General features: G+C 40.5%; 1 protein-coding gene across 2 annotated transcripts in view; it reads left to right on the plus strand.

The window, feature by feature from the left end:
• pde4d (phosphodiesterase 4D, cAMP-specific) overlaps positions 1-15,482 on the plus strand; it is a 162,147-nt gene extending 146,665 nt beyond the window's left edge. For both annotated transcript variants that reach the window (XM_030737267.1, XM_030737268.1), the window contains exons 7-15: positions 9,389-9,482; positions 9,592-9,767; positions 9,955-10,053; positions 10,158-10,322; positions 10,597-10,696; positions 12,347-12,501; positions 12,631-12,753; positions 12,872-13,054; positions 13,156-15,482. In XM_030737267.1, the coding sequence (XP_030593127.1) occupies positions 9,389-9,482; positions 9,592-9,767; positions 9,955-10,053; positions 10,158-10,322; positions 10,597-10,696; positions 12,347-12,501; positions 12,631-12,753; positions 12,872-13,054; positions 13,156-13,659 (1,599 nt within the window). In that variant the 3' untranslated portion in view covers positions 13,660-15,482. The remainder of the gene's footprint in view (positions 1-9,388; positions 9,483-9,591; positions 9,768-9,954; positions 10,054-10,157; positions 10,323-10,596; positions 10,697-12,346; positions 12,502-12,630; positions 12,754-12,871; positions 13,055-13,155) is intronic.
• Positions 15,483-17,598: the final 2,116 nt, after the last annotated feature.

Raw genomic sequence — 17,598 nt, forward strand, 5'->3', positions numbered from 1 at the left:
TGAACTTTGATCATTCGCCATGAAATTTTGATTGCCTCTCATTCATACCTACATGATTCCACAATGTGCATCAAACTTCTCCAGTAGGATGAGGGTGCCCCCCTGAACCATACATATGACAATATTTCATATCAGTCGCAGCGCCACCTAGTGGGAACAGGAAATGTCATATTTACACTTGAGGTCCAGCTCCAAGGTGGTTAGCAGAACCATCTCAAATTTCACTCTGGAAAGCCTTAAGAAGTTGGACTTACTTGTTTTTCAAAACTGTGAGTTTTGACAAAAGGGCGTGACCCTTATGGGACGGCAAAGTTCGATGATTCGCCTATGACACAAAAATGGCTGTAACGCAAAGCCAACTTGCCCAATCCTGGCTCAAAATTCAGTGGTGTGATAAGCATGCTGCCCTGAACACATTCATATGCATAAAGTCAATAAACGTTAGAGCGCCGCCTAGTGGCAGCTCGGAATATCTTAAAATAGCATGTTTTTTGAGTAGCCCCGGAGCTACGTTTTATCTACATGTATGAAAATGTACAGGCTCATGTAACATACTAAGACGTACAAAAAGTCTCTTGGACCCATACCCCAAACCCTACAGGAAGTCGGCCATCTTCAATTGAAGGTGTCAATTTTTGCCATTTCCACGCCTGCTATTTGAACGAACTCGTCCTAGGGCATTTCACCCACTGACACCAAATTGGCTCCAGATCATCTACACAAGTAGCCCATCAAATATTGTGGAAATCTTTACAAAATATTAAACGGCCTTGTCACACCAGGCCATTAAATTTGGCCTTTGTTTTTCTCCCTCACCACCAAAATTGTTTGTGCACTTGTTCGCACATGCTTTGTCTGATCAGGCTGAAAATTAATCACTCATGTACACACCCAGGCTGAATCCATAACTACAGATTCAAGACTGTAGGCGCAATAGCGCCCCCTACAGAAGCAAATGAAAATTTGTATGACCGTCCACAGAATTAGTTTTGCTCTGAAATACATGAAATATCTTTCACCATTCCTTACAAAATCCTCATCTATTTGATAAGCCTCCTGCCCTGAACACATTGATATGCATAAAGTCCATAAACGTTAGAGCGCCCCCTACTGGCAGCTTTAAATATCATAATATACCATGTTTTTTAGCTAGCCCCTGAGTTACATTTTATCTACAGCTCTGAAATTTTGCACACTCATGTAACATCCTAAGACATACAAAAAAGTCTCTTGGAGCCATACTCCAAACCCTACAGGAAGTCCAGCATCTTCAATTGAAAGTGTCAATTTTTGCCATTTTCAGGCCTGCTATTTGAATGAACTCCTCCTAGGGCATTTCAGCCAGTGAGACCAAATTGGCTCCACATCATCTAGACAAACAGCCCATCAAAAAAGTCAATCAGACCCATGCCCTATTTTGCATGCTGGAGCCGTGACCACACCCCCAAATATTCCATTGCGTCTATGCCGAGAGCAAAAGATACCTTTTCCTATAAAAGAATTCAACTTTCTAGAGACCCATCACGATCACAAAACCTCCGAGTGCGGCACGGGTCGACGAGCGCCACAGGTCGACGCGCGCGGAGTGCGAGGGCCCGATATCACCGCTTGCGGTTTTAATTTTGTTTGTTTTTTGGCTTTTGAGCAAAATAAATTGCAGTGCTGGTGCTATGTGGAACATGCAACACACTGTATGTGCAGAACTGTATTTAAAGTTGCACTTTTACAAATATCTACAGTATATACAGAGTTTCCTGCAGGTTGAAAATGAAGAATGGAAGGATAAAAAATGTGACACACAAGTTGACTTCTTAACAGAACCGTGTTTTATTTTATATAGATTTTTTGTTTGTTTGTTTTTTAAGAAATTGTGTAGCACAGGTTTTATAAGAGGTTTCAGTCAATGCACGCTGGTATTTCCATCTATCCAGCTTTTAAAAAAAGAAATGTAAAAATATAAAGATATTTTTACCCTTCTCTGATATACAGTTGTATTCTGTAAATTTTAAATGCAGTAATTTTATTTATATATATATATATATATATATATATATATATATATATATATATATATATATATATATATATATATCACTACTTTAACTGACAACTAGCAAACAATGGTAAGATGCAATCACAGGCTGTTGATTTAATTGATTTCAAACATTACTGTAACTCCTTTGTCTTTGGCCCTCCCAATCCCTAATAAATTTGCCATATCCTTATGAACCCACTGGGGAAGCAGCATTGTAGAAACTTGATGCTTCTCTAGTCATTTTTTTTTTTTTTTTGGTTGCTCTATATGCTGTTTGAGTATGTGTTTTAATGTCTTTCTCAGCAGTCATCAAAGCGCACATTGGACTGTTTATGTTGTATTGTCTATGTATGTTAGTGATAGCATCGTCATGCAGGCAAGGAGTTTTGGTGTAAGCATGCTCAGTTGCTTTGTGTGTGTGTGTGTGCGTGTGTGTGTGCGTGTGTGTGACAGAGAGAGTGTGGAAGGAGGCTGCCTTGCTGCTCTGAATGCTGATCAGCTCTGGGCTGTGGTGATGTCACACACTGTGATGTCACACGAGGTGGGATGAACTAAGAGGAGAGACAGACAAAGGAATCACACAAAAGCACAGGTTCACCTCTGATGTTAGCATGATCACACACATCAACCTTGCACATCTGTCTCATTTAAATGTTACAAAAATATTTGTTTTTGTTTTCTTTAAAGAAAAAAGAAAACCGTAACATGTTCTCCTTTACCAGCACAGCTATCTTTGGTTGTCATGGCAACGGCCACAGGCTCAGCCACCCTGCTATCTCACTCCAGCAACACACACACACACACACACACACACACACACGTACAGACAAAGACATCACATGTAATACATTCGCTACATCTCCCACACATAGCCATTACTTTGTGTCTGTAGCGTGCTCAACGGTATCCTTTGCTCATCAGTGAGATCAAAAAGAAACAAAAAATGTTATTCACTTGAGGAAAATTGAATTAAATTGCTGCAAAATCACTTTTTCTCTCAGTATTTGGGAACATTTCTGTGAAAACTGACCACCCATAAAGTATAGTTCCTTGTGTTTTCCCCATTCATCAGTTCTGACCCAAATCAGGTTATGAGATATTCTGGTAAAATAATGCATTTCACCTCAGAATATCAGTATTCTCAAGGTTACTCGGTTAGGCTCTGGGGCTGCTATAACGGTAGGTTAGGCAAGGTCAGTTTGCCCTACGGCTTACTGCCTATCTTCTTATTGCACATTCACACAGTAGCTAAAATACACAGTACACGCCCAGTGTACACTTCACTAAATGAAACAAGTTGTTCACAATTGTAACACCTTCTTTTGAGGTAACACTGGCGGCCTCTCTGCGGGTTCTAGTCTAGGATGCTTCTGTGGTTACATTGTCATCCTTTGTGTGAGATTGTGTTTCCAGAAATTTTTGCTCGGCTGGACAAGTTTGATTAGGGTGCACCTTCAAAGTGTGGCCATTTTCTGATTTAGCTTTTTAGAGCAAAGTGTGTGAGATACCAGGTTGCCACGCTTGGATGTTCAGGCCCTTTCTTTTTTATCGAAAACAGAAACTGTCTTAACTTATTCCCCCTTGGACGCCTACTAGGGGTAACTCTTGTTTCTCTCTTCTGAACCGAGCAGTTTTTGTCATATTTCAGGCCTGCTTCCAGAACAAAATGACTGGGTGTGCATCAGAAGTTAGTGAGGGTGATTGCTGCCTTTACAGCTTACTAGGGCCACCCTTGGAAAAACCCATAACCTGTTCTGATGGTTGTCAAACCACGTCTTCATTGATATGTATTGAGGTGTCAAAACTCATCATTGAGGTTACAGGGGAGGCTGTCAAATGTTGTCTTTATGGGGGAATGAGTTAAGACTGCTGTGTTTTGGTTGTGTCGTGATCTCACCTTTGGATCTTCTGACATGTGGAAAGTGACTCATTAAAACTTTATTTCTGTCCTTCTGACGTCATTATTTTTAGTAAGTCTGATTCATTTGCAGTGTGGCTGGCGTGACACCTGAGTTGTTTGGATTGTTTTGTCCCACCAGTGTCACTTTTATTTTTAACCTAACCCTGAAAGGTTTAGCTTGTTTTTTCTGCAAATTTGTATCATCCATTTTCATAACGACTCTCTAATGGTTGCATTTGGTTATTATTAGTGGCATTCTTTGTTGCAGCATTGATAAAGTAAATACCCTTTCAAGGTGACATAAAGGTCTTTAATATAGACCTGTGCTAATCTATGCTTTTCCTGATTTTTCTGTCATATGTGTACACTGTTACAACAATAGATGCTGAAACATGGCCAAAGTGTCAAATAATGAGGTCAACATATGCACAAGTACAACTAGCGACCCAAAAGCTCAGGCTTTTGTTCCAGAGCAGTAACTGACTATAGCTCCTATATTTTTAAATTCTTAAATGCCTGCTTTTGATATTTTACCAGTTTTCAGCTAATGTTTCTTAGCAGCTCGTTTCAAGAGAGCAAGAGGTTCTTTTACATTACGCCTTGTTTAGCAGTCTCACAAAACTGATCTGAAATCTCTGCAAGGAGGGGTTTCCATTAGAGCTTTCACTTTTCTGAATGAGATGTTGCATCTCTTTGCTGTACTCAGGTCTTGTTAATGCTCTCCCACAAACTGTCTTGTACTTAAAAGTTAGATCTACTTCGATGAGGAGCACTTGATGTTGGGTCATCATTCCTTTGCTGACCTGTTAGTCTTAACACATGCATGTCAGAGTCATTCTTCAGTCGCTGATCTTGTGGCTGGGTCTTTTTGCTTTTGCATTTTGTTGTTGCTATTATTAGTTTTTGCAGGTATACCTTATATTTTAAATAGTAAATGTACTAGTGTTTGTATAGAGCTCTGCTGTTCATACAGCACTTTTCTCTATGCCTTTAAGAGCCTTTTCTATAATCGTGTAAATTATCTTGTCCAGGCCACTTTCACATGTGGGCTGGAGGAGCCGGGAATCAAACCACCAAACTTTTTATTACCATTAAGCTGTTTAGAGCCTTCCTACATATGGATTTCATTCTCAGTGTCTTCATGTGTATCATGAATGGGTGACAGACCTATTTCACTGAAAACAGTAGCAACAATTAGTGTTCCTGCTCCCTCTGCGGAGAGGGGGCGTCTGCTGCCTGAATAAATGCAGAATGTGAGAAATGGTTAAAAAAACAAAAAAAAGCGTTGATCTGGAGGTGTCATGAGCTATATATACAGCAGGAACAGATATTTTTGGTCACAACACACATCTAAGCTTGGTGTGACACTTTCCAATTTTTACCCAGTAGTTTGTGTTCACACCTCTTGGCTAAGCTATTGCTTTGTGTGTGTGTTTGTGTGACAGCGAGAGGGAGTTTGTGTGGATTGGTGAGGTGTTAGTGGGCGTTGTGTACAAGTCCACCTGGGAGGAAACTGTGTGTGTGTGTGTGTGTGTGTGTGTGTGTGTGTGTGTGTGTGTGTGTGTGTGTGTGTGTGTGTGTGTGTGTGTGTGTTGGGCCTGTGCTGGCCTGCTTGGATGTGAGTCAATGAAAGCAACTGGATCTCAGTTAGCTGCTGGTCTCATCTGCTCTAGTATAGCTGCAAATTGCTCACAGTGCCAGGCTAGCTCTAGAGGTGGGGTGTAAAGTAATCGGAGACAGGTTTGGTCCCTTTTCAATCAATTTAAACACTCAACACATGCACATATGTGCATTTACACACACTGGTTCATAGGCTGTAGCAGCTGTGTGTGTGTGTGTGTCTGTGTGTGTGTGTGTGTGTGTGTGTGTGTGTGTGTGTGTGTGTGTGTGTGTGTGCGTGCGTGCGTGCAAGTTTCAGTATTCCTGATTGTGGATAAAATGAAAAGCATAATTTTTTAAAATTTTATAGATTTTTTTTTTGGTTGCATTTGTTATTGTAATTTTATGTTCTGTTTGTTAATGCTCCCCATCATTACTGTGCTTAATCACTGATGCATTTTAATCTTGACTGTTGCTTTCTGTGGTTCTAAGTTGGATGGACTTTTAATCATTACCACCATTACTGCAATATTTATCAGTAAAGCTGTAATATCAAAACTTTCACACAGCCTCAAATGGGAATATTGATGTTTTTGATCTGATGTTTTTGGATCAGTTCCTGAACAAACCTTTTTCTTTTCTTTTTTTTAAATAAACCAAAGTAAACACATTTATGACCAAAGTTTAGTTCTGCTTTTGTGAGAAATGTCCCCTGGCTAAATATAATATAATAATATACTTTGGCAGGCCAGTTTTTATAAAAGTATCACAGTTCAGTATCTTTCCACACTTGTAATTAGAAGACTCAGTCAAATGATTACTTTACTTTACAAATTTAATATCACTAATTGTGGTAGGTGCCCTGCACATTTTAATTGCAGTGATCTGCAAACAGCTCTCCTTCAGTGCCTTTGGAGAATTTTAAGCTTAATTATCAGGTATATTTTTAGAGCCTTGTAATGATTTTAAATCTTTTCATTGTTATATTGTTGGTGATTTGACTTGGCATGGGTTTTCTGTGTTGTAAAATGGGTAGTTATTAGGTTTGAATTTAAGACTTGGGATTATCTGATGGCAGATAGTTAAATGATGCTGGTCAGTAACATTAAAAATGACTGATGCAAACATCAAATGCACTGTGCTCATCAAGTGTTGTGTAGATATGCACACTGTCATTTCAGTTTACTTCTTAGGAGGTGTTTCGCACTGCTTCTGACAGAAAAACAAAAAGTCTTTGTTAAATAAGGTTTGAGCTTTTGCTTTCAACTAAAGCAACAATCTCTTCAGCTCATGGACACACACACACACACACACACACACACACACACACACACACACACACACACACACAGCAGCCTGTGGGACTACAGCACTTTCAGTTTCTGTCCTATTGAGCCCACTTCAGATAACTGTGACGCTCATTCTTTTTGTAAGACTAATGAGGTTTTTTTTTTGTGTTTACATCATCTCATCAGTGATGCTGCTGTGACTCACCTCCCTTGAATACTGGGGTGGAAGGTGACCTCAGTTTTTTTTTTTTTTAAATATATATTTTATTATGTTGGATGAGGTAACCTGCACTTGTACATCATGTGGTACAGAAGGTTAGGACAGTCAACATGCAAACAAACACACACAGTAAATGTGCATCTTATATGAATGTGTTTTGCACGCACACAAATGTTGGTATGTAGTACACATATGCAGACACAAAATAACCCCTGCACTGCAGGAAAGGGAAGGGGTAGATTTTTCCACTGACCTCAACTCTAGCCAATCAAACAGCAGGTAGTCTCAGGTCTGTTCCAATCCAAACCAATCAGAAATGATGATGAGCTCACACTTCTTTCATATCTGTGCCTTGATTCGCTGCCGTTGTATGACTCTGTGAGAGAGGCAGCCTGTGCACTTCACATGGGGGCTTGTGTCACACGCACAGAAGCAGGCAGGCAGTCCTGTTTGGGAGCTGCTGAGAGAAAAATTTTGCTGTCCTGGTGCTTTGGCATCTACTAAGCATCCGCACCATCATCAATTATTCACAGACTCAGCAGTGCATCCCAGTGTCTGACTGTGTGTGTGTGTTTGTGTGTATGTGTGTGTTCACATGCCAATCTGTGGCACTGTGTGTGGTCACAATATGCTCATGCTGGATCTTTGGGGAGACACGTTTCTTCCGCTTCTCTCTCAGAATCTGTTTTTCTTCGGCTCGGTTCTGTGGTTATGTGCAGGAGAGGAACATGCCCCTTCATTTGTGGACTCTGTACAGCTGACTTACCTGGAATCGAGCTCCGCGGGCTCCTCAGGTTGAGGGCTTTTAGCTGGCGGGGACGGCGCACTGCCTTTGTTTTACTAACTGTCTAGTGCTTTCATCGACTGAGCTTTATACTAGGCTATAAACCTGCACCTTTCTGGTTCTGGATCTGTTTGCTTGATTAGTCAAAATGCCTGAAGCAAATTATCTGCTCTCTGTGTCTTGGGGATACATAAAGGTAAGATCCCTTCTTATGTTAGTGTTGTTTGATTAATTATTCATGTGCTTCACACCTACTTTGATGTGGTTGCTTGAATTCATCTCCATTGAGTGGAGGTGTTTTTCATAACTTAAGTTCATCTCTCAGACTTATTTGGGTAGAGGAAGCCTTTAATGTACTGTATCTCCTTGCTGAAATGTCGGACTTGGAATTGCTGCTTCATTGGTGTGAAATTTCTGGATTTGTTTTGATGCATTTGTGATGCAAAGAGCTGATGATGCTCACACGGCACTGCCTGGATGTAATGCACAGAAAAAACATTTTAGGTGAATTTGGATTTAGGAGTGCAGATGCTTTTACTAAAATCTTTAATTACTTGTTGGTCATTTCAAAAATTTAATACCACAAATGGCCTCAGTTTAAAAAAAAACAGCAACTCTTTGGTCTCTCCTTTTTATGTCAATAATCCTCTTGATAGTTGGGTTCTATTGTATTTTTTGGTAACTTGATGAATTTTTTTCTGTGAGGTTATGCAGACTTCTGAAAATATTTTCAAATTCTTTTCAAGTTGCATTTTATTTATATATTATTTTTATATGTTTGTAATTATTGTATTTGTCTTTTTTTTGCTACAATGGCTCTTATAACCTTATGACAAAAGCATACTACTGATGATTCTCAGCTTTTGGTGTCACCAAAAGAGCCAGCTGGTATTCTTAATTTGGACTGAGCAGTGAGCAGTTTGCTGTGTTGTTGTGGTCTGTTTAAAATGATCACTATTGCTTTACATAATTAACTGATATCCATTTATACATTTGGACCTAAGCCAGAATAATTAAATAATGCCATCTGCAACTTTGTGATTTTTGCAAACAGTTCCAAAGCTTCAGCTAAATTTGGGTCTGCCACTTCAATTAGGCACCAGGGGGGCAAATGAGGAAATGGGGGAGAGAGAGAAAGAGAGAGACTGGCATGGTGGCAAAGAACCTGAATTTAAAAAAGAACTGGAGATAGAGGTTAATGATTACTTGAAGTAGCCCTCTGAATCTGTGCGCATGTGTGTATGTTTGTTTGCGTGCATGGTTACATGAGTAAAGGTGGCATTACTGAGAACAACTACTGTAATATGACTGGAAATTTTCTGCAAATGGCTGCTGCTATCAGCAGTGTTGATGTCATCAGATCATCTGGTTTCTTTACTGGCATAATGAAGAATTTTTTTAATTAAAAAAAAAGGTTTTAGGATTGATAGTAGGCTAATTTGGAAGTCAAACTTGTTGTGATGACCACCTCTGAACTGAAAAACCAAGTAACTGTGATTATTCTGCCCTTTACTATACACTGGTCCAATCATGTATATATATGTGTGTTCTTCTCTTTCAGTTCAAGAGGATGTTGAACAGAGAGCTCACTCACCTATCGGAGATGAGCCGCTCTGGGAACCAAGTCTCTGAGTTCATCTCCAACACCTTCTTGGGTAAGTGATGATACAGATACTGTAGATAGACTTTCCCTCCTTCCTGCACCATGACAGTCCTTGTATTCACTATCCTTTTTTTTTCCCCTTCTCCACTGTGTCTCTCCAGACAAGCAGCATGAAGTGGAGATGCCATCCCCTCAAATGCAAAAGGAGAAGGAGAAGAAGAACAAGCCCATGTCTCAGATCAGTGGGGTGAAAAAGCTGCAGCATTCCTCCAGCCTCACAAACTCTAATATCCCTCGATTTGGGGTCAAGACTGAGACCGAAGATGAACTTGCTAAGGTGTGTGTGTGTGTGTGTGTGTGTGTGTGTGTGTGTGTGTGTGTGTGTGTGTGTGTGTGTGTGTGTGTGTGTGTGTGTGTGTGCCCCCACTAAGTTATGTAGTTTACATAAATATAGTGTACACTCTGTGTAATTTGATGTATGTACTGAAGGAATTTATTCCTGATCATATCTCACTATTTTTTAGGAGTTGGAGCATGTGAATAAATGGGGCCTTAATGTTTTTAAAATCTCTGAATTTTCTGGAAATCGGCCACTGACAGTCATGATGCACACAATATTCCAGGTAAAGACTTCCTCCTTCAATTTTTCTGGCTCCTTCACTGCTTGACGAATCCCTAAATTCTCTTGACTTTAATACCCCTCCCCCTTTTAATTTCTAATTTGCAGGAGAGAGACTTGTTAAAAACTTTTAAAATTCCACTCGACACCTTTATAACATACCTGATGACCTTAGAAGACCATTACCATGCCGATGTGGCCTATCATAACAACATCCATGCTGCTGACGTCACCCAGTCAACTCACGTGCTGCTATCCACCCCTGCCCTTGAGGTGAGGTGCAAGTGTGCACACACATACTCACACACACACACACACACACACACACACACACACAAAGAAAGAGAACACTCTTGTGCACAAGCACATGCACAGACGTACATATACTCACAAACATGTGGCCTATGCTTCCACAATCAGCTTCAATCAAACTCCTGCTCCATGTTCAATCAATGGCTCTTACTTGAAAGGGTATTTTTGTCCGGCGAGTTGATTCTCACATCGATGCCCTCCACTCTCCCTTCAGTGCTTGCTTTCTTTCTTCCAGGCTGTGTTCACAGACCTTGAGATCCTCGCTGCCATCTTTGCCAGTGCAATTCATGACGTGGACCATCCCGGAGTCTCGAACCAGTTCCTCATTAACACCAGTAAGTCTGAATATGAGTGTTAGCAGCTATGTCAGAGTCATTAGTGAGTATTCACAAATGTGCACTCACAGTCTGCTACCAAGGTGGGAACATGCGCACTGACGCCGCTGCTTCAATAGCACACATACATATACATAGTCTTCATTATAAATAGGTTTTCTCTCATACATCATATTTGATCATTAATCCAAACACTGAGTCGATTCTTGCATCAGCTCCAAACATTTTGTGCCTGCACACACGCGCATGTTCACCCGCATGTTTTTTTCAGTCACGTGTGATGGCTTTGACATGTGATTCCAAAGCAGAGGAGTTCAAAGAGACGATCAATACTGCCCTAATCCGTGTACTCAACATCATTCGGGATTCTCAGGAAAATGTTCTCCTAAGGACAAATGTAGCCACACTACATGTAGTGATCTAAATTACAATGAATAATTAACAAATCACCTTTTCTCATTTACATCAAGTGATAACTAATCAACACATAGTCTAATTTCTTCTTATAAGCCATTACAGTAGGTTGCTAAAGACACTGAATTTTATTTTCATTTTTTTTTATAATGCTGTGAAAATTCCAGTCATCTTCAATGTTGAGTGGAGGCAGAAGTCACAAAGGTAGACTCCTGGAAAAATAAAAACTAAACCAACTGCAGTGAGCTTATAACCAAACCAGACTTGCATGTTTGGCTCATGTTGTTGTGTTTGTTAATGTCTCCTTGGGCTAGAGACTAAACCCTTGTTATCTCATTTTAAATGACTCACTTGCTCATGGTTAGAGGTTCTACAAATATCACCTTAATTTGGCAGTTTAGAGGAAAACACAAACAAATGCAGTTTATATCCACTGGGTAGGAATGTAAATGTTGCATAAGAGTATTACTAACACCTGCCTAAAACGCACTATGCAGTCGCATACACGTAACACACAAAATGAGTAGTGCTTACCATAAGCCCTGAAAAGGGAATCCCTGCAGTAAAGGCAGTATGAGTCATCCTTGTTAAGTGCCACCAAACTGATCTTCTGTCAGCCAAAGAGCAACAGAGCAGGATCCCCTTTCTCTGTTCTGCTGCTCTGTTCCACTGTGGCCAAGACTAATGCATCTTAATGGAAAATCTAAATACAGCTAGAGGTCCTTCAAATGACCGAGAGTGGGAAACCTCTCAGCGGTAAACATGCTGGTGCTTTCTTCTGCTGCTCATTCGCCAGGGAATCCATAACGGCACACACAAAATTTGACAAGACATTATCAGAGAAATTTGTAGTGTTAATTGTCAGTTGTAACATGTTGCACATTTATTGTCTTAGAGTTGAATCCAGTTAAACTGAACTGTACAGCTTAGATCTGCTGTTGTCATCCACAGTAATTTGCATTTGGTAGTATGGTTTTGGGGCCAAGCCCATCCTTCAGGAGAGAAGAGCACAAAAAAAAGAGCAGGCATATGAAAAGGAAAGAGATGGGGTGGAGGTGGGTTACAAAGTTGCTTGCAGTATGCACCAAGTTAAGCTTAGCTTAAAAGCAACTTAAATAGCCCCAAAGATTTTCCAGTTGGATGGACAGAAAGGTGTCAGTTGATGTGGGCTGGCAGCTCCTGACCTTCCTGCTCAGTTTCTGCAAACTGAACTAATTAACCATTTCTTCTCTCCAGATTCCGAGTTGGCGCTGATGTACAATGACTCGTCCGTCTTGGAGAACCATCATCTAGCAGTCGGTTTCAAGCTCCTACAAGAGGAGAACTGTGACATCTTCCAAAACTTGACCAAAAAACAAAGACAATCACTGCGAAAGATGGTCATTGACATCGTAAGTGAAAATGGTTTCATCTCTTGTAATAAAGTTTGAGTTAAAAGCCTTGTGTTGTATATTACATGCAAATTAAATGACAGTTTCCTGTGCTGAATACTACTAACAGTTTTTTGTGGGTATTCGAAGGTGCTAGCTACAGACATGTCCAAGCACATGAATCTACTGGCTGATCTGAAAACAATGGTGGAAACTAAGAAGGTGACCAGCTCTGGTGTCTTACTGCTGGATAACTATTCTGACAGGATACAGGTAAAACCAGCTGTCTAATATCCATATCTCAGTTGTGGTATTCACTGCTGCAGGCTCCACCGTCCTTTGGGATATTCTGTATTGGTACTGTGTTTTAGACTGTCTTAACCTGTTTCAGGTTCTCCAGAACATGGTGCACTGTGCAGACCTGAGCAACCCCACCAAGCCTCTGCAATTGTACCGGCAGTGGACGGACCGCATCATGGAAGAGTTTTTCAGCCAAGGTGACCGAGAAAGGGAGAGGGGCATGGAGATCAGCCCTATGTGTGACAAACATAATGCCTCAGTGGAAAAGAGCCAGGTAACACACACCGGCAGATAAATGCATTGTACATGTACACTATGTGTCCGCACACACACAGACACACTGAGAGTCCTGTTTTCCCTGCATGTCCTCTGTAGGTTGGATTCATAGACTATATCGTTCACCCTTTGTGGGAGACGTGGGCTGACCTGGTCCATCCGGATGCCCAGGACATCCTGGACACGTTGGAAGACAACAGAGAGTGGTACCAAAGCACCATCCCCCAAAGTCCCTCTCCTGCACTGGATGAGCCCGAGGACGGCACTCGACCTCCAGGAGGGGACAAGTTCCAATTTGAGCTCACCCTGGAGGAGGACGGGGAGTCGGACACTGAGAAAGACAGCGGCAGCCAGCCAGAGGAGGAAGAGGAGGAGGAGGAGGAGGAAAACAGCTGTACTGATTCTAAAACACTCTGTACGCAAGACTCTGAATCAACAGAGATACCTTTGGACGAACAGGTGGGGGAGGATGATGACGATGACGAGGAGGGAGTAGAAGAGGGGGAGACGCCCTGCTCACAGTCATGTGTTGTCGAGGAAGAGGTAGCAGAAGAGGAGGAGGAGGAAGAGGAGGAGGAGAAGGAGAAATCCCCTGACACATAGCAGTTTATGGACAGCACCTGATTAACTCTTCTTAGTAATGACAGATGATTATTTATAGAATATTTTTTGGGTTTTGTGAAATCTGTGTGTGTTTTTTATACATCTATGTTTATGGTTCCAAAGCGTGTGCTGCTCTCCACCTCGGCCACTCCTCCTGTCCGCTTCGTTCAGACACGCCCACTGGTACTACTTCAAGTTTTTTTGCACTCAGGAAAACTCCTTTCCATTCCCATTTGTACTGAAGTGGTGTGTCTTTATTTCACTTCTACGGCCCCTCCCTTTACAAGCTTAAGTTTAGGATGTGGACCAGCAGTTCACGGTCTGCACAGTGCTGTCTTTACTATACATAACATCACATTTTCTTCCCTTCTGCTTCGTCTCAGCCTCGCCATGAAAGTTTGGCAGTGTTTCTGTGTTTTATTAAGTGCCCATACTCTACAGAGACCGTTGTTGGCGTGTTCAAGGAGAATCTCCCTCTCGGTTAGGTCGTATCCTCCCCACTACCAATTTTGAGGCATGTTATGCTGTTGTTCTGTTGAAAACCTGACGGGACACCGCAGAGATGAAAGCTGCAGCTCACCGGGGAGCTTTTTGAGACACATTTCTGCTGTGGAAGTCTTCCTTGAAAACCTGACTGACACAAAGCTCAAATCTTAAAACGGCTGTGTCGCTGTCCTTAGACCTCTTTAATTTTTTGTATCGTACTGTATGTAAGATTCAGATATTTTCTAGAATTTACTTTTGCAATCCTAGGCTTTGTTTTGTTAGAAAAAAAGAAAATGAAGGAACTTTTGGAAACCAATGGGGAGAAATGTGCCGAAGATATTCAGTGGTTTTTTTTGGGGGTTTTTTTTTTGAAGGGGTATCTTTGCAGCTGGGTTACAATGAGAGTGTTCTGAGCTGTTTGCACTTGCTCCAATAGCATTTATACTACTATTCCCATGCCACTGTACTCATATTTGGTTTGTCCTGTGAGTTGAATTTTGGAATTCATTCATAACTATTATTTTTTTGGGGAGAGTTTTCACTGAGAAGGAAGCATAAACCTGACGTTTCACGCTTCAGTAACATTGTTTATAATGTAGATGAAGCCTTTAAAGTTAATTATTGTTGCCTGCAGTTCTTTTGAACACATCCTAAGACAATGCAATGCTTTGTAGTTGATACAAAAAGCACCTTTTTTTAAGAAGCTTGATTAGTGCTCCAAGTATACAGAAATAGAAATGGTGTTATAGGGTGATTTTTTTTTTTTTATACAAAACACTACAAAAGCTTTTATTGTCCTTTTTATTTTCTTGCCCTTTTGTGTCATTTTTATTTGATGTGCACATCATGGACAGCTGCTGCTTTTCAGTCACTTTGTTTTCTTTTACGCGTTGTCAAATTTACTTTTATTTACAAACACGTTTTATTTGCCGTCACAACATTGATTCTATTTACTGTCTTTGTTTTTCAACAGGACAATCGGCTCCGTTGTGTAGTCATCAGATATCCTCTGCATAGATACTCTTGCACAGATACATATATTCGTGTATAACTGCATTTATATTTTTATTTAAACTCGCCAAAACACATGCGCACGTAGGCTTGAACGTTGCTGTCCTCGCTCAAGAGTCTTTGTTTTTCCATTTTTCTAAGTCTCAATTTATTATTTATTGCTTTTTTTTTTTTCCTCTCGAAGTTGAGGTTTGTTGTGTTCTTTGGGGTTTTTTTGCAATATGAAGATGGTACAGTAAATATTTCACTGTAGCATAGACCACATCGCAGGCTTGCCAGTTACAATACCTAAATATACTTTTTAACCCCCATGTACATAAAATATAAAATAAATCCACATCTTAAAAAAACACTTGAAATACTGCACACTGCTTTTTAAAGAGTGCTTGTTTTAATTATGTCATTTTAAAACTTTTTATTTAATCTTTCATTTTGTGCCAAGACTTTTTTTCTTTTCTTTTTTTTTTTTTCATCCTCACCCAGAGCCCTTACCTGTAATAAAAAATTTTCTGGTTTTATTGCTGTTTACAAACATATATTTATTGTGCTGTACATAATATATAATTATTAATGTTATTACTATCATAATGCAGTTTGCTGTAAATGGTTGATTCTTATCATCCCTTTTGGTGATGGCGTGGCTGTATTATGTACCTCTTGTTGAGAGAATGTTTATTACACATGAGCTTCAGTGTAAAAAAAAAAAAAAAAAAAAAAAAAAAGATCCATCGACATGTTGCTTAGCTGAGAACTAGCTCAGTGAAGAGAGAGGGAAAGCCAAATTGTTTTTTAAAAAAAGAAACTGTTCCTTGGCCCATGGGCTGTGCCTTAAATTCAACACGTCATTTACTTTTAGCCTTTTATTTTATTTTATTTTTTATTCTCTAGTTCTCTTTTGCTGCATTAGTGAATCTTTTGGCTCGGGTTGGCCTGATCTCCCGTTGAGAAAAGTTGCCTTTTCCACACTCACAGCCAAACACGGTTTGCTCTGTCAGAACTAACGGCGCTGCTTCGAAAAGACGCTGTCGGTGCGGAGGTGTGCAGAGATTCAGGTCAACCACAAGTTTGAGATTCACTGCATGAGTGATGTGTGGCCTATAGCCGGATGTCCAAGAGTCGCATTTGCTGTAGACCTGGTCTGAACAACTCACACTTTCTTTACGCGCTGCCTCTACACTCACAGATGTGACACAGCCTGTCAGATGTGAAAGTGATCTCGGAGTAACTTTGCCTCCTCGTGGAGTTTGCTGCTCTATCGTCTGCATCTGTGTGGTTGTCTCGCAGCTACAGAAACACTGAATTGGGCGCATCGGTGGTGTGTAGTTGTTGCATGACTACGGCCCTACAAAGCACAGAGGCTTCGAGACACATCTGCATGTTCAGCCACTGCTGCATTAATTATGGCTGAAACACTGGCGGTGTGTTGCTTATCTATGCTCTGCCCACACTACCACTCACATTACTTGCAATATCCAAAACCACTGACATCTCTCTGCCTGCACAGGAGAAGGGTTTATTATATTTCTGTAGTGAAGGGGGGTGGGATTGAGGGGTTTGGGCAACTGCGTCATTGTCCTGAAAAATGGACTCTTATTTTGACACACATACTGTAGATTCTAAACAGCCCTGGACCAATGGAAATAGTGGGTTCTTTTCTCATTATGTGTTCTATTTTTTTATGGTATGAAAGGAAAATACAAACTGTAACTTTAAAAAAAGAAAAAAAAAAAGAAAAAAGGTCTTTGGGACAATTATATTTTGGGTTATGTCTTTAGAATGCCAACTTGTCTGGACGTTTCACAGGACAATTAAAATGTTATTTTAATGGATTCCTTGTTAATTGCAGTCTATTGGATAGCACTGTAGATCATACGACTTTATGTAAAAAACGAATAAAAAGAATGAAAAAAGTTTTTATATGCAATTAAATAAAAGCATGGGTTGATTCTGCCTAATCATGTCTTGTTTGAATTGTTTTGAAAGGTATTGGAGAATTGAGACCGTTACCTCATTGTGGGAGTAATTCCTTCCAGCCCGACCTCAAAAGAGCCTCGATCTGAATCAGGCAGGAAGGCCACTTGCTGAACTCTGAGGGTGTCTCATAAAGTGATTGAAGCACAAGTGGTGACACTTTTCCATAAATAAATAAACTGCAGATGTCATGCTAGGTCTAGATGTCACAAATGGGAGAACAGATATGAATACAAGCAGTGCCCTTTGGTGTGCAAAAAAAAAATATGGCAAACCATTGCTGTCGAGTACATCTCTCCCAGCAATCACAAATTGCTTTGAAATTATCAAGAAGAACCAAGGCAAATTAAAACAGCTGTACATTTGAGTGACATGTTTGAGGGAAAGACATGCACATTAGGTTAACTGCTGATGTTAGCCCTGATAGACTGACGGCCTGTCCAAGGTGTAGCCCCACCTTTTGCCCCATGA

Source organism: Archocentrus centrarchus, chromosome 9 (assembly GCF_007364275.1).
Source record: "Archocentrus centrarchus isolate MPI-CPG fArcCen1 chromosome 9, fArcCen1, whole genome shotgun sequence".
Taxonomy (NCBI): Eukaryota; Metazoa; Chordata; class Actinopteri; order Cichliformes; family Cichlidae; genus Archocentrus; species Archocentrus centrarchus.